Raw genomic sequence first — 22,970 nt, forward strand, 5'->3', positions numbered from 1 at the left:
CACAGACACACACACACAGAGACACTGCAGCTTGCCGATGTGAGCCACAGTCTTGTGGAGTGTAGCAGCCTTGCTCACCTACACAGACACATAGACACACATAGAGACACACACACACAGACACACACACACAGACACACACACAGAGACACACACACACAGAGACACACACACAGACACACACACACAGAGACACTGCAGCTTGCCGATGTGAGCCACAGTCTTGTGGAGTGTAGCAGCCTTGCTCACCTACACACACACACATAGAGAGACACACACAGAGACACACACACACACACAGAGACACACACACAGACACACACACACACACATAGACACACACATAGACATAGAGACACACACACAGACACACACACAGACACACACACAGAGACACACACACATAGACATAGAGACACACACAGAGACACACACACACACAGACACACACACACAGAGACACACACACACACAGACACACACACACACAGACACACACACAGACACACACACATAGAGACACACACACACATAGAGACACTGCAGCTTGCCGATGTGAGCCACAGTCTTGTGGAGTGTAGCAGCCTTGCTCACCTACACAGACACATAGACACACATAGAGACACACACACAGACACATAGACATAGAGACACACACACAGACACACACACACACAGAGACACACACACACAAAGACACACACACACATAGAGACACACACACACAGACACACATAGAGACACATAGACACACACACACAGGCACACACATAGAGACACACACAGAGACACACACACAGAGACACACACACAGAGACACACACACAGAGACACACACACAGAGACACACACACAGAGACACACACACAGAGACACACACACACAGAGACACACACACACATAGATATAAAGACACACACAGAGACACACACACACACACAGAGACACTGCAGCTTGCCGATGTGAGCCACAGTCTTGTGGAGTGTAGCAGCCTTGCTCACCTACACAGACATAGAGAGACACACACAGAGACACACATAGACACATAGATATAGAGACACACACACAGACACACACACACATAGAGACACTGCAGCTTGCCGATGTGAGCCACAGTCTTGTGGAGTGTAGCAGCCTTGCTCACCTACACACACACACAGACACACATAGACATACATAGACACACACACACACAGAGACACACACACACACAGACACACACACAGACACACACACAGAGACACACACACAGACACACACACACAGACACACAGACACACAGAGACACACACACACAGAGACACACACAGACACACACACACATAGACACACACACATAGACACACACACAGACACACACACACACAGACACACACAGAGAGACACACACACAGACACACACAGAGACACATAGACACACACACACACAGACACACACACATAGAGACACACAGAGACACACACACAGACACACACACAGAGACACTGCAGCTTGCCGATCTGAGCCACAGTCTTGTGGAGTGTAGCAGCCTTGCTCACTTACACACACACACAGACACACATAGACACACACACACAGACACACATAGACACACACACACAGACACACATAGACACACACACACAGACACACACACACAGACACACACACACACAGACACACACACAGACACACACATAGAGACACACACACAGAGACACACACACAGACACACACACACACACAGAGACACATAGAGACACACACACATAGACACAGAGACACACACACAGACACACACACAGAGACACACAGACACATAGACACCCATAGAGACACACACACAGACACACACAGACACATAGACACCCATAGAGACACACACACATACACACACAGAGACACACACACAGACACACACAGACACATAGAGCTGGAATGAGTGGACAGCGAAGGAGAAACGAAGGAGTTGAGGGGTCTCCGTGTGTCACCTTGAGCTGGGGAATGAGTGGACAGTGAAGGAGTTGAGGGGTCTCCGTGTGTCACCTTGAGCTGGGGAATGAGTGGACAGTGAAGGAGTTGAGGGGTCTCCATGTGTGTCACCTTGAGCTGGGGAATGAGTGGACAGTGAAGGAGTTGAGGGGTCTCCGTGTGTCTCACCTTGAGCTGGGGAATGAGTGGACAGTGAAGGAGTTGAGGGGTCTCCGTGTGTCTCACCTGGAGCTGGGGAATGAGTGGACAGTGAAGGAGTTGAGGGGTCTCCGTGTGTTTCACCTTGAGCTGGGGGAATGAGTGGACAGTGAAGGAGTTGAGGGGTCTCTGTGTGTCACCTTGAGCTGGGGAATGAGTGGACAGTGAAGGAGTTGAGGGGTCTCCGTGTGTCACCTTGAGCTGGGGGAATGAGTGGACAGTGAAGGAGTTGAGGGATCTCCGTGTGTTACTCACCTTGAGCTGGGGGAATGAGTGGACAGTGAAGGAGTTGAGGGATCTCTGTGTGTCACTCACCTTGAGCTGGGGAATGAGTGGACAGTGAAGGAGTTGAGGGGTCTCCGTGTGTGTCATCTTGAGCTGGGGAATGAGTGGACAGTGAAGGAGTTGAGGGGTCTCCGTGTGTCACCTTGAGCTGGGGAATGAGTGGACAGTGAAGGAGTTGAGGGGTCTCTGTGTCTCACCTTGAGCTGGTGAATGAGTGGACAGTGAAGGAGTTGAGGGGTCTCCGTGTGTCACCTTGAGCTGGGGAATGAGTGGACAGTGAAGGAGTTGAGGGGTCTCCGTGTGTCACCTTGAGCTGGGGAATGAGTGGACAGTGAAGGAGTTGAGGGGTCTCCGTGTGTCACCTTGAGCTGGGAATGAGTGGACAGTGAAGGAGTTGAGGGGTCTCTGTGTGTTACTCACCTTGAGCTGGGGAATGAGTGGAGAGCGAAGGAGAAACAATGGAGTTGAGGGGTCTCCGTGTGTCTCTCACCTTGAGCTGGGAATGAGTGGAGAGCGAAGGAGAAACGAAGGAGTTGAGAGGTCTGCGCGTGTCACTCACCTTGAGCTGGGGAATGAGTGGAGAGCGAAGGATAAACGAAGGAGTTGAGGGATCTCTGTGTGTCACTCACCTTGAGCTGGGGAATGAGTGGAGAGCGAAGGAGAAACGAATGAGTTGAGGGATCTCTGTGTGTCACTCACCTTGAGCTGGGAATGAGTGAAGAGCGAAGGAGAAACGAAGGAGTTGAGGGGTCTTTGTGTGTCACTCACCTTGAGCTGGGAATGAGTGGAGAGCGAAGGAGAAACGAATGAGTTGAGAGGTCTCCGCGTGTCACTCACCTTGAGCTGGAGAATGAGTGGACAGTGAAGGAGTTGAGGGGTCTCCGTGTGTCACCGTGAGCTGGGAATGAGTGGACAGTGAATGAGTTGAGAGGTCTCCGTGTGTTACTCACCTTGAGCTGGGGAATGAGTGGAGAGCGAAGGAGAAACGAATGAGTTGAGGGATCTCTGTGTGTCACTCACCTTGAGCTGGGGAATGAGTGGACAGTGAAGGAGTTGAGGGGTCTCTGTGTGTCTCACCTTGAGCTGGGGAATGAGTGGACAGTGAAGGAGTTGAGAGGTCTCCGTGTGTCACCTTGAGCTGGGGAATGAGTAGAGAGTGAAGGAGTTGAGGGGTCTCCGTGTGTCACCTTGAGCTGGGGAATGAGTGGACAGTGAAGGAGTTGAGGGGTCTCTGTGTGTCACCTTGAGCTGGGGAATGAGTGGACAGTGAAGGAGTTGAGGGGTCTCCGTGTGTCACCTTGAGCTGGGAATGAGTGGACAGTGAAGGAGTTGAGGGGTCTCCGTGTGTCACCTTGAGCTGGGAATGAGTGGACAGTGAAGGAGTTGAGGGGTCTCCGTGTGTCACCTTGAGCTGGGGAATGAGTGGAGAGCGAAGGAGAAACAATGGAGTTGAGGGGTCTCCGTGTGTCTCTCACCTTGAGCTGGGAATGAGTGGAGAGCGAAGGAGAAACGAAGGAGTTGAGAGGTCTGCGCGTGTCACTCACCTTGAGCTGGGGAATGAGTGGAGAGCGAAGGAGAAACTAATGAGTTGAGGGATCTCTGTGTGTCACTCACCTTGAGCTGGGAATGAGTGAAGAGCGAAGGAGAAACGAAGGAGTTGAGGGGTCTTTGTGTGTCACTCACCTTGAGCTGGGGAATGAGTGGAGAGCGAAGGAGAAATGAAGGAGTTAGGGGTCTCTGTGCGTCACTCACCTTGAGCAGGGAATGAGTGGAGAGCGAAGGAGAAACGAATGAGTTGAGGGATCTCTGTGCATCACTCACCTTGAGCAGGGAATGAGTGGAGAGCAAAGGAGAAACGAAGGAGTTGAGAGGTCTCCGCGTGTCACTTACCTTGAGCTGGGGAATGAGTGGAGAGCGAAGGATAAATGAAGGAGTTGAGGGATCTCTGTGTGTCACTCACCTTGAGCTGGGGAATGAGTGGAGAGCGAAGGAGAAACGAATGAGTTGAGGGATCTCTGTGTGTCACTCACCTTGAGCTGGGAATGAGTGAAGAGCGAAGGAGAAACGAAGGAGTTGAGGGGTCTTTGTGTGTCACTCACCTTGAGCTGGGGAATGAGTGGAGAGCGAAGGAGAAACAATGGAGTTGAGGGGTCTCCGTGTGTCTCTCACCTTTAGCTGGGAATGAGTGGAGAGCGAAGGAGAAACGAAGGAGTTGAGAGGTCTCCGCGTGTCACTCACCTTGAGCTGGGGAATGAGTGGAGAGCGAAGGATAAACGAAGGAGTTGAGGGATCTCTGTGTGTCACTCACCTTGAGCTGGGGAATGAGTGGAGAGCGAAGGAGAAACTAATGAGTTGAGGGATCTCTGTGTGTCACTCACCTTGAGCTGGGAATGAGTGAAGAGCGAAGGAGAAACGAAGGAGTTGAGGGGTCTTTGTGTGTCACTCACCTTGAGCTGGGGAATGAGTGGAGAGCGAAGGAGAAATGAAGGAGTTGAGGGGTCTCTGTGCGTCACTCACCTTGAGCAGGGAATGAGTGGAGAGCGAAGGAGAAACGAATGAGTTGAGGGATCTCTGTGCATCACTCACCTTGAGCAGGGAATGAGTGGAGAGCAAAGGAGAAACGAAGGAGTTGAGAGGTCTCCGCGTGTCACTTACCTTGAGCTGGGGAATGAGTGGAGAGCGAAGGATAAACGAAGGAGTTGAGGGATCTCTGTGTGTCACTCACCTTGAGCTGGGGAATGAGTGGAGAGCGAAGGAGAAACGAATGAGTTGAGGGATCTCTGTGTGTCACTCACCTTGAGCTGGGAATGAGTGAAGAGCGAAGGAGAAACGAAGGAGTTGAGGGGTCTTTGTGTGTCACTCACCTTGAGCTGGGGAATGAGTGGACAGTGAAGGAGTTGAGGGGTCTCCGTGTGTCACCTTGAGCTGGGAAATGAGTGGAGAGTGAAGGAGTTGAGGGGTCTCCGTGTGTCACTCACCTTGAGCTGGGAATGAGTGGAGAGTGAATGAGTTGAGATGTCTCCATGTGTTACTCACCTTGAGCTGGGAATGAGTGGAGAGTGAAGGAGTTGAGGGATCTCTGTGTGTCACTCACCTTGAGCTGGGAATGAGTGGAGAGCGAAGGAGAAACGAAGGAGTTGAGGGTCTCCAGGCCGGCCTTGATGTTGAATCTGCGCTTCTGCTCGGCTGAGATGTGAACGAAACGCCGTGACTCCTGGGGCGGCGGGGGGCGGGGGGCCAGCCACAATCAGCACACGGCAACGCGGGAACACGGAACCACGGAACCTGGGAACCAGGGAACCAGGGAAGGAGGGAACCAGGGAAGGAGGGAGCAGGGGAGCAGGGAACCAGGGAAGGAGGGAACCAGGGAAGGAGGGAACCGGGGAACCAGGAACCCAGGGGAGAAGGGAACCTGGGAACCTGGGAACCAGGGAACCAGGGAACCAGGGAAGGAGGGAACCAGGGAACCAGGGAATCAAGGAACCAGGGAAGGAGGGAACCACGGAACCAGGGAAGGAGGGAGCAGGGAACCAGGGAACCTGGGAACCAGGGAAGGAGGGAACCAGGGGAGAAGGGAACCTGGGAACCAGGGAACCTGGGAACCAGGGAAGGAGGGAACCTGGGAACCAGGGAACCAGGGGAGAAGGGAACCTGGGAACCAGGGAACCAGGGAACCAGGGAAGGAGGGAACCAGGGAAGGAAGGAACCAGGGAACCTGGGAACCAGGGAACCAGGGAACCAGGAAACCAGGGAAGGAGGGAACCAGGGAAGGAGGGAACCAGGGAACCTGGGAACCAGGGAAAGAGGAAACCAGGGGAGAAGGGAACCTGGGAACCAGGGAACCTGGGAACCAGGGAAGGAGGGAACCAGGGAAGGAGGGAACCAGGGAACCTGGGAACCTGGAAACCAGGGAAAGAGGGAACCAGGGGAGAAGGGAACCAGGGAACCAGGGAACCTGGGAACCAGGGAACCAGGGGAGAAGGGAACCTGGGAACCAGGGAACCAGGGAACCTGGGAACCAGGGAACCTGGGAACCAGGGAAGGAGGGAACCAGGGAAGGAGGGAACCAGGGAACCTGGGAACCAGGGAAGAAGGGAACCTGGGAACCAGGGAACCAGGGAACCTGGGAACCATGGAACCAGGGAAGGAGGGAAGGAGTGAACCAGGGAAGGAGGGAACCAGGGAACCAAGGAACCAGGAACCCAGGGGAGAAGGGAACCTGGGAACCAGGGAACCAGGGAATCAGGGAACCAGGGAAGGAGGGAACCACGGAACCAGGGAACGGAGGGAGCAGGGAGCCTGGGAACCAGGGAACCAGGGGAACCAGGGGAGAAGGGAAACTGGGAACCACGGAACCAGGGAACCTGGGAACCGGGGAACCAGGGAACCAGGGGAACCAGGGGAGAAGGGAACCTGGGAACCACGGAACCAGGGAACCTGGGAACCAGGGAACCAGGGAAGGAGGGAACCAGGGAACCTGGGAACCAGGGGAGAAGGGAACCTGGGGACCAGGGAACCAGGGAACCTGGGAACCAGGGAACCAGGGAAGGAGGGAACCAGGGAAGGAGGGAACCAGGGAACCTGGGAACCAGGGAACCAGGGAACCGGGGAACCAGGGAACCAGGGAACCAGGGAAGGAGGGAACCAGGGAACCGGGGAACCAGGGAACCAGGGAAGGAGGGAACCTGGGAACCAGGGAACCTGGGAAGGAGGGAACCTGGGGACCAGGGAACCACGGAACCAGGGAACCTGGGAACCAGGGAACCAGGGAAGGAGGGAACCAGGGAAGGAGGGAACCAGGGAACCAGGAACCCAGGGAAGGAGGGAACCTGGGAACCAGGGAACCAGGGAATCAGGGAACCAGGGAAGGAGGGAACCAGGGAACCAGGGAAGGAGGGAACCAGGGAACCACGGAACCAGGGAACCAGGGAACCGGGGAACCAGGTAACCAGGTAACCTGGGAACCAGGGATCCAGGGAAGGAGGGATCCAGGGAAGGAGGGATCCAGGGAACCAGGGAACCAGGGAACCTGGGAACCAGGGAAGGAGGGAACCAGGGAAGGAGGGAACCAGGGAACCGGGGAAGGAGGGAACCAGGGAACCGGGGAAGGAGGGAACCAGGGAAGGAGGGATCCAGGAAACCAGGGAACCAGGGAAGGAGGGATCCAGGAAACCAGGGAACCAGGGAAGGAGGGAACCAGGGAACCGGGGAAGGAGGGAACCAGGGAACCTGGGAACCAGGGAACCTGGGAACCTGGGAACCTGGGAACCAGGGAACCTGGGAACCAGGGGAGAAGGGGAGCAGGGAACCAGGGAAGGAGGGAGCAGGGAGCAGGGAACCCAGGGAACCACGGAACCTGGGAACCAGGGAAGGAGGGATCCAGGGAACCACGGAACCAGGGAACCTGGGAACCTGGGAACCAGGGAAGGAGGGAACCTGGGAACCAGGGAACCAGGGAAGGAGGGAACCAGGGAACCTGGGAACCTGGGAACCAGGAACCAGGGAACCAGGGAGCAGGGAACCAGGGAAGGAGGGAACCAGGGAACCAGGGAACCTGGGAACCAGGAACCAGGGAACCAGGGAAGGAGGGAACCAGGGAAGGAGGGAACCAGGGAACCTGGGAAGGAGGGAACCAGGGAACCAGGGAACCTGGGAACCTGGGAACCTGGGAAGGAGGGAACCACGGAACCAGGGAACCAGGGAACCAGGGAACCACGGAACCAGGGAACCACGGAACCAGGGAAGGAGGAAACCAGGGAACCTGGGAACCAGGGAAGGAGGGAACCAGGGAACCAGGGAACCTGGGAAGGAAGGAACCAGGGAACCAGGGAACCAGGGAAGGAGGGAACCAGGGACCAGGGAACCTGGGAACCTGGGAAGGAGGGAAGGAGGGAACCTGGGAACCAGGGAACCAGGGAACCAGGGAAGGAGGGAACCAGGGAACCTGGGAACCAGGGAAGGAGGGAACCAGGGAACCAGGGAACCTGGGAACCAGGGAACCTGGGAACCAGGGGAGAAGGGGAGCAGGGAACCAGGGAAGGAGGGAGCAGGGAGCAGGGAACCCAGGGAACCACGGAACCTGGGAACCAGGGAAGGAGGGATCCAGGGAACCACGGAACCAGGGAACCTGGGAACCTGGGAACCAGGGAAGGAGGGAACCTGGGAACCAGGGAACCAGGGAAGGAGGGAACCAGGGAACCTGGGAACCAGGAACCAGGGAACCAGGGAGCAGGGAACCAGGGAAGGAGGGAACCAGGGAAGCAGGGACCCAGGGAACCAGGGAACCAGGAACCAGGGAACCAGGGAACCAGGGAAGGAGGGAACCAGGGAACCAGGGAACCTGGGAACCAGGAACCAGGGAACCAGGGAAGGAGGGAACCAGGGAAGGAGGGAACCAGGGAACCTGGGAAGGAGGGAACCAGGGAACCAGGGAAGCTGGGAACCTGGGAACCTGGGAAGGAGGGAACCACGGAACCAGGGAACCAGGGAACCACGGAACCAGGTAACCAGGGAACCAGGGAACCACGGAACCAGGGAACCAGGGAACCAGGGAAGGAGGGAACCAGGGAACCTGGGAACCAGGGAAGGAGGAACCAGGGAACCTGGGAAGGAAGGAACCAGGGAACCAGGGAACCAGGGAAGGAGGGAACCAGGGAACCAGGGAACCTGGGAACCTGGGAACCTGGGAAGGAGGGAAGGAGGGAACCTGGGAACCAGGGAACCAGGGAACCAGGGAACCAGGGAAGGAGGGAACCAGGGAACCTGGGAACCAGGGAAGGGGGGAACCAGGGAACCAGGGAACGAGGGAACCTGGGAACCTGGGAAGGAGGGAACCAGGGAACCTGGGAACCAGGGAACCTGGGAACCTGGGAAGGAGGGAACCAGGGAACCAGGGAACCTGGGAACCTGGGAACCAGGGAACCAGGGAACCAGGGAAGCTGGGAAGGAGGGAAGGAGGGAACCAGGGAACCAGGGAAGGAGGGAAGGAGGGAAGGAGGGAAGGAGGAAACCAGGGAACCAGGGAAGGAGGGAACCAGGGAACCAGGGAACCACGGAACCAGGGAACCAGGGAACCAGGGAAGGAGGGAACCTGGGAACCAGGGAACTAGGGAACCTTGGAACCAGGGAACCAGGGAACCTGGGAACCAGGGAACCAGGGAAGGAGGGAAGGAGGGAACCAGGGAACCAGGGAACCTGGGAACCAGGGAACCAGGGAACCAGGGAACCTGGGAAGGAGGGAAGGAGGGAAGGAGGGAACCAGGGAACCAGGGAAGGAGGGAAGGAGGGAACCAGGGAACCAGGGAACCTGGGAACCTGGGAAGGAGGGAAGGAGGGAACCAGGGAACCAGGGAAGGAGGGAAGGAGGGAAGGAGGGAACCAGGGAAGGAGGGAAGGAGGGAACCAGGGAACCAGGGAACCACGGAACCAGGGAAGGAGGGAACCAGGGCACCTGGGAACCAGGGAAGGAGGGAACCAGGGAAGGAGGGAAGGAGGGAACCAGGGAACCAGGGAACCTGGGAACCTGGGAACCAGGGAACCAGGGAAGGAGGGAACCTGGGAACCAGGGAACCTGGGAACCAGGGAACCAGGGAACCTGGGAACCTGGGAAGGAGGGAAGGAGGGAACCAGGGAACCAGGGAACCTGGGAACCAAGGAACCTGGGAAGGAGGGAAGGAGGGAACCAGGGAACCAGGGAACCTGGGAACCAGGGAACCTGGGAACCACGGAAGGAGGGAACCAGGGAACCTGGGAACCAGGGAAGGAGGGAACCAGGGAACCAGGGAAGGAGGGAAGGAGGGAACCAGGGAACCAGGGAACCAGGGAAGGAGGGAACCTGGGAACCAGGGAACCTGGGAACCTGGGAAGGAGGGAACCAGGGAACCAGGGAAGGAGGGAACCTGGGAACCAGGGAACCAGGGAACCTGGGAACCAGGGAACCTGGGAAGGAGGGAACCAGGGAACCAGGGAACCTGGGAACCTGGGAACCAGGGAACCAGGGAAGGAGGGAACCTGGGAACCAGGGAACCTGGGAACCTGGGAAGGAGGGAAGGAGGGAACCAGGGAACCAGGGAACCAGGGAACATGGGAACCAGGGAACCACGGAACCAGGGAAGCAGGGTAGCAGGTAACCAGGGAACCAGGGAACCACGGAACCAGGGAACCTGGGAACCAGGGAACCAGGGAACCAGGGAACCTGGGAACCTGGGAACCAGGGAACCAGGGAACCTGGGAACCTGGGAAGGAGGGAAGGAGGGAACCAGGGAACCAGGGAAGGAGGGAAGGAGGGAAGGAGGGAACCAGGGAACCAGGGAAGGAGGGAACCAGGGAACCTGGGAAGGAAGGAACCAGGGAACCAGGGAACCAGGGAAGGAGGGAACCAGGGAACCAGGGAACCTGGGAACCTGGGAACCTGGGAAGGAGGGAAGGAGGGAACCTGGGAACCAGGGAACCAGGGAACCAGGGAACCAGGGAAGGAGGGAACCAGGGAACCTGGGAACCAGGGAAGGAGGGAACCAGGGAACCAGGGAACCTGGGAACCAGGGAACCTGGGAACCAGGGGAGAAGGGGAGCAGGGAACCAGGGAAGGAGGGAGCAGGGAGCAGGGAACCCAGGGAACCCAGGGAACCACGGAACCTGGGAACCAGGGAAGGAGGGATCCAGGGAACCACGGAACCAGGGAACCTGGGAACCAGGGAAGGAGGGAACCTGGGAACCAGGGAACCAGGGAACCAGGGAAGGAGGGAACCAGGGAACCTGGGAACCTGGGAACCAGGAACCAGGGAACCAGGGAGCAGGGAACCAGGGAAGGAGGGAACCAGGGAAGCAGGGACCCAGGGAACCAGGGAACCAGGAACCAGGGAACCAGGGAACCAGGGAAGGAGGAAACCAGGGAACCAGGGAACCAGGGAACCTGGGAACCAGGAACCAGGGAACCAGGGAAGGAGGGAACCAGGGAAGGAGGGAACCAGGGAACCTGGGAAGGAGGGAACCAGGGAACCAGGGAACCTGGGAACCTGGGAACCTGGGAAGGAGGGAACCACGGAACCAGGGAACCAGGGAACCAGGTAACCACGGAACCAGGGAACCAGGTAACCAGGGAACCAGGGAACCACGGAACCAGGGAACCAGGGAACCAGGGAAGGAGGGAACCAGGGAACCTGGGAACCAGGGAAGGAGGGAACCAGGGAACCAGGGAACCTGGGAAGGAAGGAACCAGGGAACCAGGGAACCAGGGAAGGAGGGAACCAGGGAACCAGGGAACCTGGGAACCTGGGAAGGAGGGAAGGAGGGAACCTGGGAACCAGGGAACCAGGGAAGGAGGGAACCAGGGAACCTGGGAACCAGGGAAGGAGGGAACCAGGGAACCAGGGAACGAGGGAACCTGGGAACCTGGGAAGGAGGGAACCAGGGAACCTGGGAACCAGGGAACCTGGGAACCTGGGAAGGAGGGAACCAGGGAACCAGGGAACCAGGGAACCTGGGAACCAGGGAACCAGGGAACCAGGGAACCAGGGAACCTGGGAAGGAGGGAAGGAGGGAACCAGGGAACCAGGGAAGGAGGGAAGGAGGGAAGGAGGGAAGGAGGAAACCAGGGAACCAGGGAAGGAGGGAACCAGGGAACCAGGGAACCAGGGAACCACGGAACCAGGGAACCAGGGAACCAGGGAAGGAGGGAACCTGGGAACCAGGGAACTAGGGAACCTTGGAACCAGGGAACCAGGGAACCTGGGAACCAGGGAACCAGGGAAGGAGGGAAGGAGGGAACCAGGGAACCTGGGAACCAGGGAACCAGGGAAGGAGGGAACCAGGGAACCAGGGAACCAGGGAACCTGGGAAGGAGGGAAGGACGGAAGGAGGGAACCAGGGAACCAGGGAAGGAGGGAAGGAGGGAACCAGGGAACCAGGGAACCAGGGAACCTGGGAACCTGAAAAGGAGGGAAGGAGGGAACCAGGGAACCAGGGAAGGAGGGAAGGAGGGAACCAGGGAAGGAGGGAAGGAGGGAACCAGGGAACCACGGAATCAGGGAACCAGGGAACCAGGGAAGGAGGGAACCAGGGAACCTGGGAACCAGGGAAGGAGGGAACCAGGGAACCAGGGAAGGAGGGAAGGAGGGAACCAGGGAACCAGGGAACCTGGGAACCAGGGAACCAGGGAACCAGGGAACCAGGGAAGGAGGGAACCTGGGAACCAGGGAACCAGGGAACCTGGGAACCTGGGAAGGAGGGAAGGAGGGAACCAGGGAACCAGGGAACCTGGGAACCAGGGAACCTGGGAAGGAGGGAAGGAGGGAACCAGGGAACCAGGGAACCTGGGAACCAGGGAACCTGGGAACCACGGAAGGAGGGAACCAGGGAACCTGGGAACCAGGGAAGGAGGGAACCAGCGAACCAGGGAAGGAGGGAAGGAGGGAACCAGGGAACCAGGGAAGGAGGGAACCTGGGAACCAGGGAACCTGGGAACCTGGGAAGGAGGGAACCAGGGAACCAGGGAAGGAGGGAACCTGGGAACCAGGGAACCAGGGAACCTGGGAACCAGGGAACCTGGGAAGGAGGGAAGGAGGGAAGGAGGGAACCAGGGAACCAGGGAACCTGGGAACCTGGGAACCAGGGAACCAGAGAAGGAGGGAACCTGGGAACCAGGGAACCTGGGAACCTGGGAAGGAGGGAAGGAGGGAACCAGGGAACCAGGGAACATGGGAACCAGGGAACCACGGAACCAGGGAACCAGGGTAGTAGGTAACCAGGGAACCAGGGAACCACGGAACCTGGGAACCAGGGAACCAGGGAACCAGGGAACCTGGGAACCTGGGAAGGAGGGAAGGAGGGAACCAGGGAACCAGGGAAGGAGGGAAGGAGGGAAGGAGGGAACCAGGGAACCAGGGAAGGAGGGAACCAGGGAACCAGGGAACCAGGGAAGGAGGGAACCTGGGAACCTGGGAACCAGGGAACCTGGGAACCTGGGAAGGAGGGAACCAGGGAACCAGGGAAGGAGGGAACCTGGGAACCAGGGAACTAGGGAACCTTGGAACCAGGGAACCAGGGAACCTGGGAACCAGGGAACCAGGGAAGGAGGGAAGGAGGGAACCAGGTACCAGGGAACCAGGGAACCTGGGAACCAGGGAACCAGGGAAGGAGGGAACCAGGGAACCAGGGAACCTGGGAAGGAGGGAAGGAGGGAACCAGGGAACCAGGGAACCAGGGAACCTGGGAACCTGGGAAGGAGGGAAGGAGGGAACCAGGGAACCAGGGAAGGAGGGAAGGAGGGAAGGAGGGAACCAGGGAAGGAGGGGACCAGGGAACCAGGGAACCAGGGAACCAGGGAACCACGGAACCAGGGAACCAGGGAACCAGGGAAGGAGGGAACCAGGGAACCTGGGAACCAGGGAAGGAGGGAACCAGGGAACCAGGGAAGGAGGGAAGGAGGGAACCAGGGAACCAGGGAACCAGGGAAGGAGGGAACCTGGGAACCAGGGAACCAGGGAACCTGGGAACCAGGGAACCAGGGAACCTGGGAACCTGGGAAGGAGGGAAGGAGGGAACCAGGGAACCAGGGAACCTGGGAACCAGGGAACCAGGGAACCAGGGAAGGAGGGAACCAGGGAACCAGGGAACCTGGGAACCACGGAAGGAGGGAACCAGGGAACCTGGGAACCACGGAAGGAGGGAACCAGGGAACCAGGGAAGGAGGGAAGCAGGGAACCAGGGAACCAGGGAAGGAGGGAACCTGGGAACCAGGGAACCTGGGAACCTGGGAAGGAGGGAAGGAGGGAACCAGGGAACCAGGGAAGGAGGGAACCTGGGAACCAGGGAACCTGGGAACCAGGGAACCAGGGAACCTGGGAAGGAGGGAACCAGGGAACCAGGGAACCTGGGAACCAGGGAACCAGGGAACCTGGGAACCAGGGAACCAGGGAACCAGGGAAGGAGGGAACCTAGGAACCAGGGAACCAGGGAACCAGGGAAGGAGGGAACCAGGGAAGGAGGGAACCAGGGAACCAGGGAACCACCGCCGCTGGTGACGGCCACGGTGCCGGAGGCGGTGGTGATGCTGATGATGATTATTCTACTGATGATGATTCTACTGATGATGATGATTCTACAAGATGATGATTCTACTGATGATGATGATTCTACAAGATGATGATTATACTGATGATGATGATGATTCTACTGATGATGATTCTACTGATGATGATTATTCTACTGATGATGATTCTACAAGATGATGATTCTACTGATGATGATGATTCTACTGATGATGATTCTACTGATGATGATTCTACAAGATGATTCTACTGATGATGATGATTCTACTGATGATGATGATTCTACAAGATGATGATTCTACTGATGATGATTCTACAAGATGATGATTCTACTGATGATGATGATTCTACTGATGATGATGATTCTACTGATGATGATGATTCTACAAGATGATGATTCTACTGATGATGATTCTACAAGATGATGATTATACTGATGATGATTCTACTGATGATGATGATTCTACTGATGATGATTATTCTACTGATGATGATTCTACAAGATGATGATTCTACTGATGATGATGATTCTACTGATGATGATGATTCTACTGATGATGATTCTACAAGATGATGATTCTACTGATGATGATTCTACAAGATGATGATTCTACTGATGATGATGATTCTACTGATGATGATGCTGGTGATGATTCTACTGATGATGATTCTGCAAGATGATGATTCTACTGATGATGATGATTCTACTGATGATGATTCTACTGATGATGATGATTCTACTGAAGATGATGATTCTACTGATGATGATTCTACAAGATGATGATTCTACTGATGATGATTCTACTGATGATGATGCTGGTGATGATTCTACTGATGATGATGGTGGTGATGATGATGCTGCTGCTGATGATGATTCTGATGATGATGCTGATGATGATTCTACTGATGATGAAGCTGATGATACCGATGATGATACTGATGATACTGATGATGATTCTACTGATGATGGTAGTGATGATGATTCTACTGATGATGATTCTGATGCTGCTCTGATGCTGATGATTCTGATGATGATGGTGATGAAGCTGATGATGATTCTGCTGATGATGATTCTACTGATGATGATGCTGATGATGATTCTGATGATGCTACTGATGATGATGCTGATGATTCTGATGATGATGCTGCTCTGATGCTGATGATTCTGATGATGATACTGATGATGATTCTACTGATGATGATGATGCCGAAGGGCGCGCAGCGGTACCTTTGGAGGCCTGAGGCTACCACCACCACCACCCCCACCACCGCCACCACTCTCCGTGTGCGTGGGTGGAGAAGGACAGCGATGAGGGTGGAGCGGCTTTGTCAGCGCTGGAGGAGATGCACGGAGACTCTGTGTGTGCGTGTCGTCTGCACTCACACACACAGACACACAGACACACACCACACACACCCACCCACTCACTCACCCACTCACCCACTAACTCACCCACTCACTCACTCACCCACTCACCCACTCACTCACTCACCCACCCACCCACCCACTCACCCACCCACTCACCCACCCACTCACTCACCCACTCACTCACTCACCCACTCACTCACCCACTCACTCACCCACCCACTCACTCACCCACCCACTCACTCACCCACTCAGCCACTCACCCACTCACCCACTCAGCCACTCACTCACCCACTCACTCACCCACTCACCCACTCACTCACTCACTCACCCACCCACCCACTCACCCACTCACTCACCCACTCACCCACCCACCTACCCACCCACTCACTCACCCACTCACCCACTAACTTACCCACTCACCTACTAACTTACCCACTCACCCACCCACCCACTCAGCCACTCACCCACCCACCCACTCAATCACTCAGCCACTCACTCACTCACTCGCCCACCCACTCACTAATCCACTCACCCACCCACTCACTCACTCACTCACCCACCCACTCACTCACCCACTCACCCGCTCACTCACCCACTCACTCACCCACTCACTCACCCACTCACTCACCCACTCACTCACCCACTCACTCACCCACTCACCCGCTCACTCACTCACTCGCTCACCCACACACTCACACACCAACCCACTCACTCACCCACTCACTCACCCACTCACTCGCCCACCCACTCACTCACTCACCCACCCACCCACTCACTCACCCACTCACTCACCCACTCACTCACCCACTCACTCACCCACTCACTCACCCACTCACCCGCTCACCCACCCACCCACTCACCCACCCACTCACTCACCCGTCTCACTCACTCAGCCACTCACCCACTCAACCACAGTGTTTGTGTGTACACGCTGAGTACGTGCGTACACGCTGAGTACGTGCGTACACGCTGAGTACGTGTGTACGTGTGTACACGCTGAGTACGTGTGTACACGCTGAGTACGTGCGTATGTGTGTACACGCTGAGTACGTGCGTACGTGTGTACACGCTGAGTACGTGCGTACGTGTGTACACGCTGAGTACGTGTGTACACACACGCACTCAGTGTGTACACTGAGTGCGTACTGACCCAGCACGCACGAAGCTCCCTCCTCATCCTTGGGCACCAGGATGTGTGGTGCAAGGAGACGTAGAGTGGGTTGTTGATGTTGTTGATGATGTTGTTGTTGATGTTGTTGTTGTTGATGTTGTTGTTGTTGTTGATGTTGTTGTTGTTGTTGATGTTGTTGTTGATGTTGTTGATGTTGTTGTTGTTGATGTTGTTGATGTTGTTGTTGATGTTGTTGATGTTGTTGTTGTTGCCGTGGGTGCGAGGTCATCACCGAGCACACGGGACGGGCCGGGCCAACGACGAGGCCAGACTGTGGACGAAAAAAGGGCAAAGTTGGAGGGTGAAGATTCACCCAGGTAGCCTCTAGCAGGGCTGTAGGGGCAAGTGGCAGTCACACAGACACACACAAAGCTCCCCCAGGTAGCCCTCTAGCAGGGCTCTAGGGGCAAGTGGCTGTCACACAGACACACACAAAGCTCCCCCAGGTAGCCCTCTAGCAGGGCTGTAGTAGGGGCAAGTGGCTGTCACACACAGACAAAGCTCCCCCAGGTAGCCTCTAGCAGGGCTGTAGGAGGGGCAAGTGGCTGTCACACACACACACAAAGCTCCCCCAGGTAGCCTCTAGCAGGGCTCTAGGGGCAAGTGGCTGTCACACACAAAGCTCCCCCAGGTAGCCTCTCTAGCAGGGCTCTAGGGGAAAGTGGCAGTCACACACAAAGCTCCCCCAGGTAGCCTCTAGCAGGGCTCTAGGGGCAAGTGGCTGTCACACACAAAGCTCCCCCAGGTAGCCCTCTGGCAGGGCTGTAGGGGCAAGTGGCTGTCACACAGACACAGACAAAGCTCCCCCAGGTAGCCTCTCTAGCAGGGCTGTAGGAGGGGCAAGTGGCAGTCACACACACACAAAGCTCCCCCAGGTAGCCTCTAGCAGGGCTCTAGGGGCAAGTGGCTGTCACACACAAAGCTCCCCCAGGTAGCCTCTCTAGCAGGGCTCTAGGGGAAAGTGGCAGTCACACACAAAGCTCCCCCAGGTAGCCTCTAGCAGGGCTCTAGGGGCAAGTGGCAGTCACACACAAAGCTCCCCCAGGTAGCCTCTAGCAGGGCTGTAGGGGCAAGTGGCTGTCACACACAGACAAAGCTCCCCCAGGTAGCCTCTCTAACAGGGCTGTAGTAGGGGCAAGTGGCTGTCACACACAAAGCTCCCCCAGGTAGCCTCTAGCAGGGCTGTAGGGGCAAGTGGCTGTCACACAGACACAGACAAAGCTCCCCCAGGTAGCCTCTAGCAGGGCTGTAGGAGGGGCAAGTGGCAGTCACACACACACAAAGCTCCCCCAGGTAGCCTCTAGCAGGGCTCTAGGGGCAAGTGGCTGTCACACACAAAGCTCCCCCAGGTAGCCTCTCTAGCAGGGCTCTAGGGGAAAGTGGCAGTCACACACAAAGGTCCCCCAGGTAGCCTCTAGCAGGGCTCTAGGGGCAAGTGGCAGTCACACACAAAGCTCCCCCAGGTAGCCTCTAGCAGGGCTGTAGGGGCAAGTGGCTGTCACACACAGACAAAGCTCCCCCAGGTAGCCTCTCTAGCAGGGCTGTAGGAGGGGCAAGTGGCTGTCACACACAGACAAAGCTCCCCCAGGTAGCTTCTCTAGCAGGGCTGTAGGAGGGGCAAGTGGCTGTCACACACAGACAAAGCTCCCCCAGGTAGCCCTCTAGCAGGGCTGTAGGAGGGGCAAGTGGCTGTCACACACAAAGCTCCCCCAGGTAGCCTCTAGCAGGGCTGTAGGAGGGGCAAGTGGCTGTCACACACACAGACAAAGCTCCCCCAGGTAGCCTCTAGCAGGGCTCTAGGAGGGGCAAGTGGCTGTCACACACAGACAAAGCTCCCCCAGGTAGCCCTGTAGCAGGGCTGTAGTAGGGGCAAGTGGCTGTCACACACACAGACAAAGCTCCCCCAGGTAGCCTCTAGCAGGGCTCTAGGGGCAAGTGGCTGTCACACACACACAAAGCTCCCCCGGGTAGCCTCTAGCAGGGCTGTAGGAGGGGCAAGTGGCTGTCACACACAAAGCTCCCCCAGGTAGCCTCTCTAGCAGGGCTCTAGGGGAAAGTGGCAGTCACACACAAAGCTCCCCCAGGTAGCCTCTAGCAGGGCTGTAGGGGCAAGTGGCTGTCACACACAGACAAAGCTCCCCCAGGTAGCCTCTCTAGCAGGGCTGTAGGAGGGGCAAGTGGCTGTCACACACAGACAAAGCTCCCCCAGGTAGCTTCTCTAGCAGGGCTGTAGGAGGGGCAAGTGGCTGTCACACACAGACAAAGCTCCCCCAGGTAGCCCTCTAGCAGGGCTGTAGGAGGGGCAAGTGGCTGTCACACACAAAGCTCCCCCAGGTAGCCTCTAGCAGGGCTGTAGGGGCAAGTGGCTGTCACACACAGACAAAGCTCCCCCAGGTAGCCTCTCTAGCAGGGCTGTAGGAGGGGCAAGTGGCTGTCACACACAGACAAAGCTCCCCCAGGTAGCCTCTCTAGCAGGGCTCTAGGAGGGGCAAGTGGCTGTCACACACAGACAAAGCTCCCCCAGGTAGCCCTCTAGCAGGGCTGTAGGAGGGGCAAGTGGCTGTCACACACAGACAAAGCTCCCCCAGGTAGCCTCTAGCAGGGCAGTAGGAGGGGCAAGTGGCTGTCACACACACAGAGACAAAGCTCCCCCAGGTAGCCCTCTAGCAGGGCTGTAGGAGGGGCAAGTGGCAGTCACACACACACAAAGCTCCCCCAGGTAGCTTCTCTAGCAGGGCTGTAGGGGCAAGTGGCTGTCACACACAGACAAAGCTCCCCCAGGTAGCCTCTCTAGCAGGGCTGTAGGAGGGGCAAGTGGCAGTCACACACAGACAAAGCTCCCCCAGGTAGCTTCTCTAGCAGGGCTGTAGTAGGGGCAAGTGGCTGTCACACACAGACAAAGCTCCCCCAGGTAGCCCTCTAGCAGGGCTCTAGGGGCAAGTGGCTGTCACACACAGACAAAGCTCCCCCAGGTAACCTCTCTAGCAGGGCTGTAGGAGGGGCAAGTGGCTGTCACACACACAGAGACAAAGCTCCCCCAGGTAACCTCTCTAGCAGGGCTGTAGGAGGGGCAAGTGGCAGTCACACACAGACAAAGCTCCCCCAGGTAGCCCTCTGGCAGGGCTGTAGGGGGGGCAAGTGGCTGCTATGCATGGGTAACGTGATGGAATCTCATCGGCTCCCCAGGGGGTTGTTCATCCGCGTTTGGAGAAACAGCTTTGCGGACAATGCGGTCCGAGTATCCATTTCAATTATGAGACCTCCTTTGCCAGCAACAAGATGCAGGAATAGGTTTTACCCCTTTTAACTGGCACAAAAACTGACACCTTTATTCAAGGCAGCATCGTGTTTGCAATAACCACAACACAAGCAGTCAAAATTGCAAACAAAAAGAGACAACTCTGATAATAATAATATTGGCACTGTCCTTGAATTTGATTGGTCCACACCCGAGACGGCTTTTCTTAGAGCCCTTTAGTCTCTCCACTGGTGTTGGACCAAATTCAAGGACAGTGCCAATATTATCATCATTATCAGAGTTGTCTCTTTTGTTTGCATTTTGACTGCTTGTGTTGTGGTTATTGCAAACACGATGCTGCCTTGAATAAAGGTGTCAGTTTTTTTGTGCCAGTTAAAAGGGGTAAAACCTATTACCATAGCCATTTCAAGTTTCAAGTTCCACGCACTGGGTCGAGAGAGCCGCGTGAGGCCATGAGGCTGGTGGCAACCACAACAGACGACGTCACGGACAGAGAAACATTCTTAAAGCGACGGCAACAACACGCAACAGACAACATCCTGGGGTCAATCAGCGAATCGTCCCCCCCCTCCAGCCCCGCCCACCTCCAGCCCCCGCCCACCTCCAGCCCCTACCACCTCCAGTCCCGCCCACTTCCAGCGCCGCCCACTTCCAGCCCCGCCCACCTTCAGCCCCCGCCCACCTCCAGCCCAGCCCACTTCCAGCCCTGCAAAACTTCCAGCCCCGCCCACTTCCAGCCCCCGCAAAACTTCCAGCCCCGCCCACTTCCAGCCCCGCCAAACTTCCAGCCCCGCCCACTTCCAGCCCCGCCCACCTTCAGCCCCCGCCCACCTCCAGCCCAGCCCACTTCCAGCCCCGCCCACTTCCAGCCCCGCCCACTTCCAGCCCCGCCCACTTCCAGCCCCGCCTTCTCCAGAACCGCCCACCTCCAGTCCACCTCCAGCCTCGCCCACTTCCAGCCCCGCCCACTTTCAGCCCCGCCCACTTCCAGCCCCGCCCACTTCCAAGCCCCGCCCACTTCCGGCCCCGCCCACGCCAAACTTCCAGCCCCGCCCACCTCCAAGCCCCCGCCCACTTCCAAGCCCCGCCCACTTCCAAGCCCCCGCCCACTTCCAGCCCCGCCAAACTTCCAGCCCCGCCCACTTCCAGCCCCGCCCACCTCCAGCCCCGCCAACTTCCAGTCCCGCCCACCTCCAGCCCCGCCCACTTCGAGCCCCGCCCACTTCGAGTCCCGCCCACTTTCAGCCCCGCCCACTTTCAGCCCCGCCCACTTCCGGCCTCGCCAACTTCCAGCCCAGCCAACTTCCAGCCCCGCCCACTTCCAGCCCCCGCCCACTTCCAAGCCCCACCCACTTCCGGCCCCGCCCACTTCCAGCCCCGCCAAACTTCCAGCCCCGCCAACTTCCAGCCCCGCCCACTTCCAGCCCCGCCCACTTCCGACTCCGCCCACTTTCAGCCCCGCCCACCTCCAGCCCCGCCCACCTCCAGCCCCGCCCACCTTCAGCCCCGCCCACCTCCAGCCCCGCCCACCTCCAGCCCCGCCCACCTCCAGCCCCTACCACCTCCAGTCCCGCCCACTTCCAGCGCCGCCCACTTTCAGCCCCTACCACCTCCAGTCCCACTTTCAGCCCCGCCCACTTCCAGCCCCGCCCACTTTCAGCCCCGCCCACTTTCAGCACCGCCCACTTCCAGCCCCGCCAAACTTCCAGCCCCGCCCACTTCCAATCCCGCCCACTTCCAACCCCGCCCATTTCCAGCCCCGCCCATTTCCAGCCCCGCCCATTTCCAGCCCCGCCCACTTTCAGCCCCGCCAACTTCCAGCTCCGCCCACTTCCAGCCCCGCCAACTTCCAACCCCGCCCACTTCCAGCCCCGCCCACTTTCAGCCCCGCCCACTTCCAGCCCCGCCCAATTGCAGCCCCACCAACTTCCAGCCCCGCCCACTTCCAGCCCCACCAAACTTCCAGCCCCGCCAACTTTCAGCCCCGCCAACTTCCAGCCCCGCCCACCTCCAAGCCCCGCCCACTTCCAAGCCCCGCCAACTTCCAGCCCCGCCCACTTCCAATCCCGCCAACTTCCAGCCCCCGCCCACTCCAAGCCCCGCCCACTTCCAGCCTCACGTCCCTCTACTCGCAACGCCCCCCTCCCCCCGTCCTCTCTCTCCCCCCTTGCCCCTCCCCCCGTCCCTCCCCTATATAACCTCCTGCCACGGGCATCTCTCTCCCACTTCAGCAACAACAAAACATCGTCTGGCTGTGGTTTCCCCACCTGATGATGCCGATGCCGATGATGCCGATGATGATGATGCCGATGATGATGATGCCGATGATGATGATTGCCGATGATGATGATGATTGCTCGTGTTGCAAACGAAACGTCGCCATTCGTTTTTGCTTTCACTTTCAATTTCATTTCTACCGACGTGGACTTTACCGAAAGGACCAAAGGTTGTGGGATTCCTGCAAGTCGCGGAAACCGAAAACAAATCAAGATCAGCAGAGGGGCAGGGTAGAGAGTGGAGAGTCTCACCACCAGAGCGGGGCTCTGTGCCACGATCAGCGTCTGCGGCACTCCGAGAGTCCCCGGGGCACCGGGGAACGTCCCTGGGGGGAGGGGGGGAGGGGGGGGGGGCCAGGGACAAGGGGGGGGCACGGCAGTGAGACGTGCGGC

At 57.7% G+C, this 22,970-nt stretch overlaps 1 protein-coding gene across 2 annotated transcripts in view; it reads right to left on the bottom strand.

The window, feature by feature from the left end:
* The window catches only part of LOC142907875 (uncharacterized), a 119,806-nt gene that overhangs the window by 23,161 nt on the left and 73,675 nt on the right, over positions 1 to 22,970 (bottom strand). Inside the window, exons 12-16 of one of the 2 annotated variants that reach the window (XM_076057779.1) lie at positions 22,830 to 22,903; positions 17,022 to 17,313; positions 15,731 to 15,876; positions 5,550 to 5,669; positions 1 to 1,144 (exon numbers count right to left, since the gene is read on the bottom strand). The exon at positions 1 to 1,144 is cut by the window's left edge and continues 548 nt beyond it. In XM_076057779.1, the coding sequence (XP_075913894.1) occupies positions 998 to 1,144; positions 5,550 to 5,669; positions 15,731 to 15,876; positions 17,022 to 17,313; positions 22,830 to 22,903 (779 nt within the window). In that variant the 3' untranslated portion in view covers positions 1 to 997. The remainder of the gene's footprint in view (positions 1,145 to 5,549; positions 5,670 to 15,730; positions 15,877 to 17,021; positions 17,314 to 22,829; positions 22,904 to 22,970) is intronic. The other variant, XM_076057778.1, reaches the window with a different exon arrangement.

Source organism: Petromyzon marinus, chromosome 84 (assembly GCF_048934315.1).
Source record: "Petromyzon marinus isolate PM22_M1 ecotype Great Lakes invasive population chromosome 84, UKy_Petmar_22M1.pri1.0, whole genome shotgun sequence".
Taxonomy (NCBI): domain Eukaryota; kingdom Metazoa; phylum Chordata; class Hyperoartia; order Petromyzontiformes; family Petromyzontidae; genus Petromyzon; species Petromyzon marinus.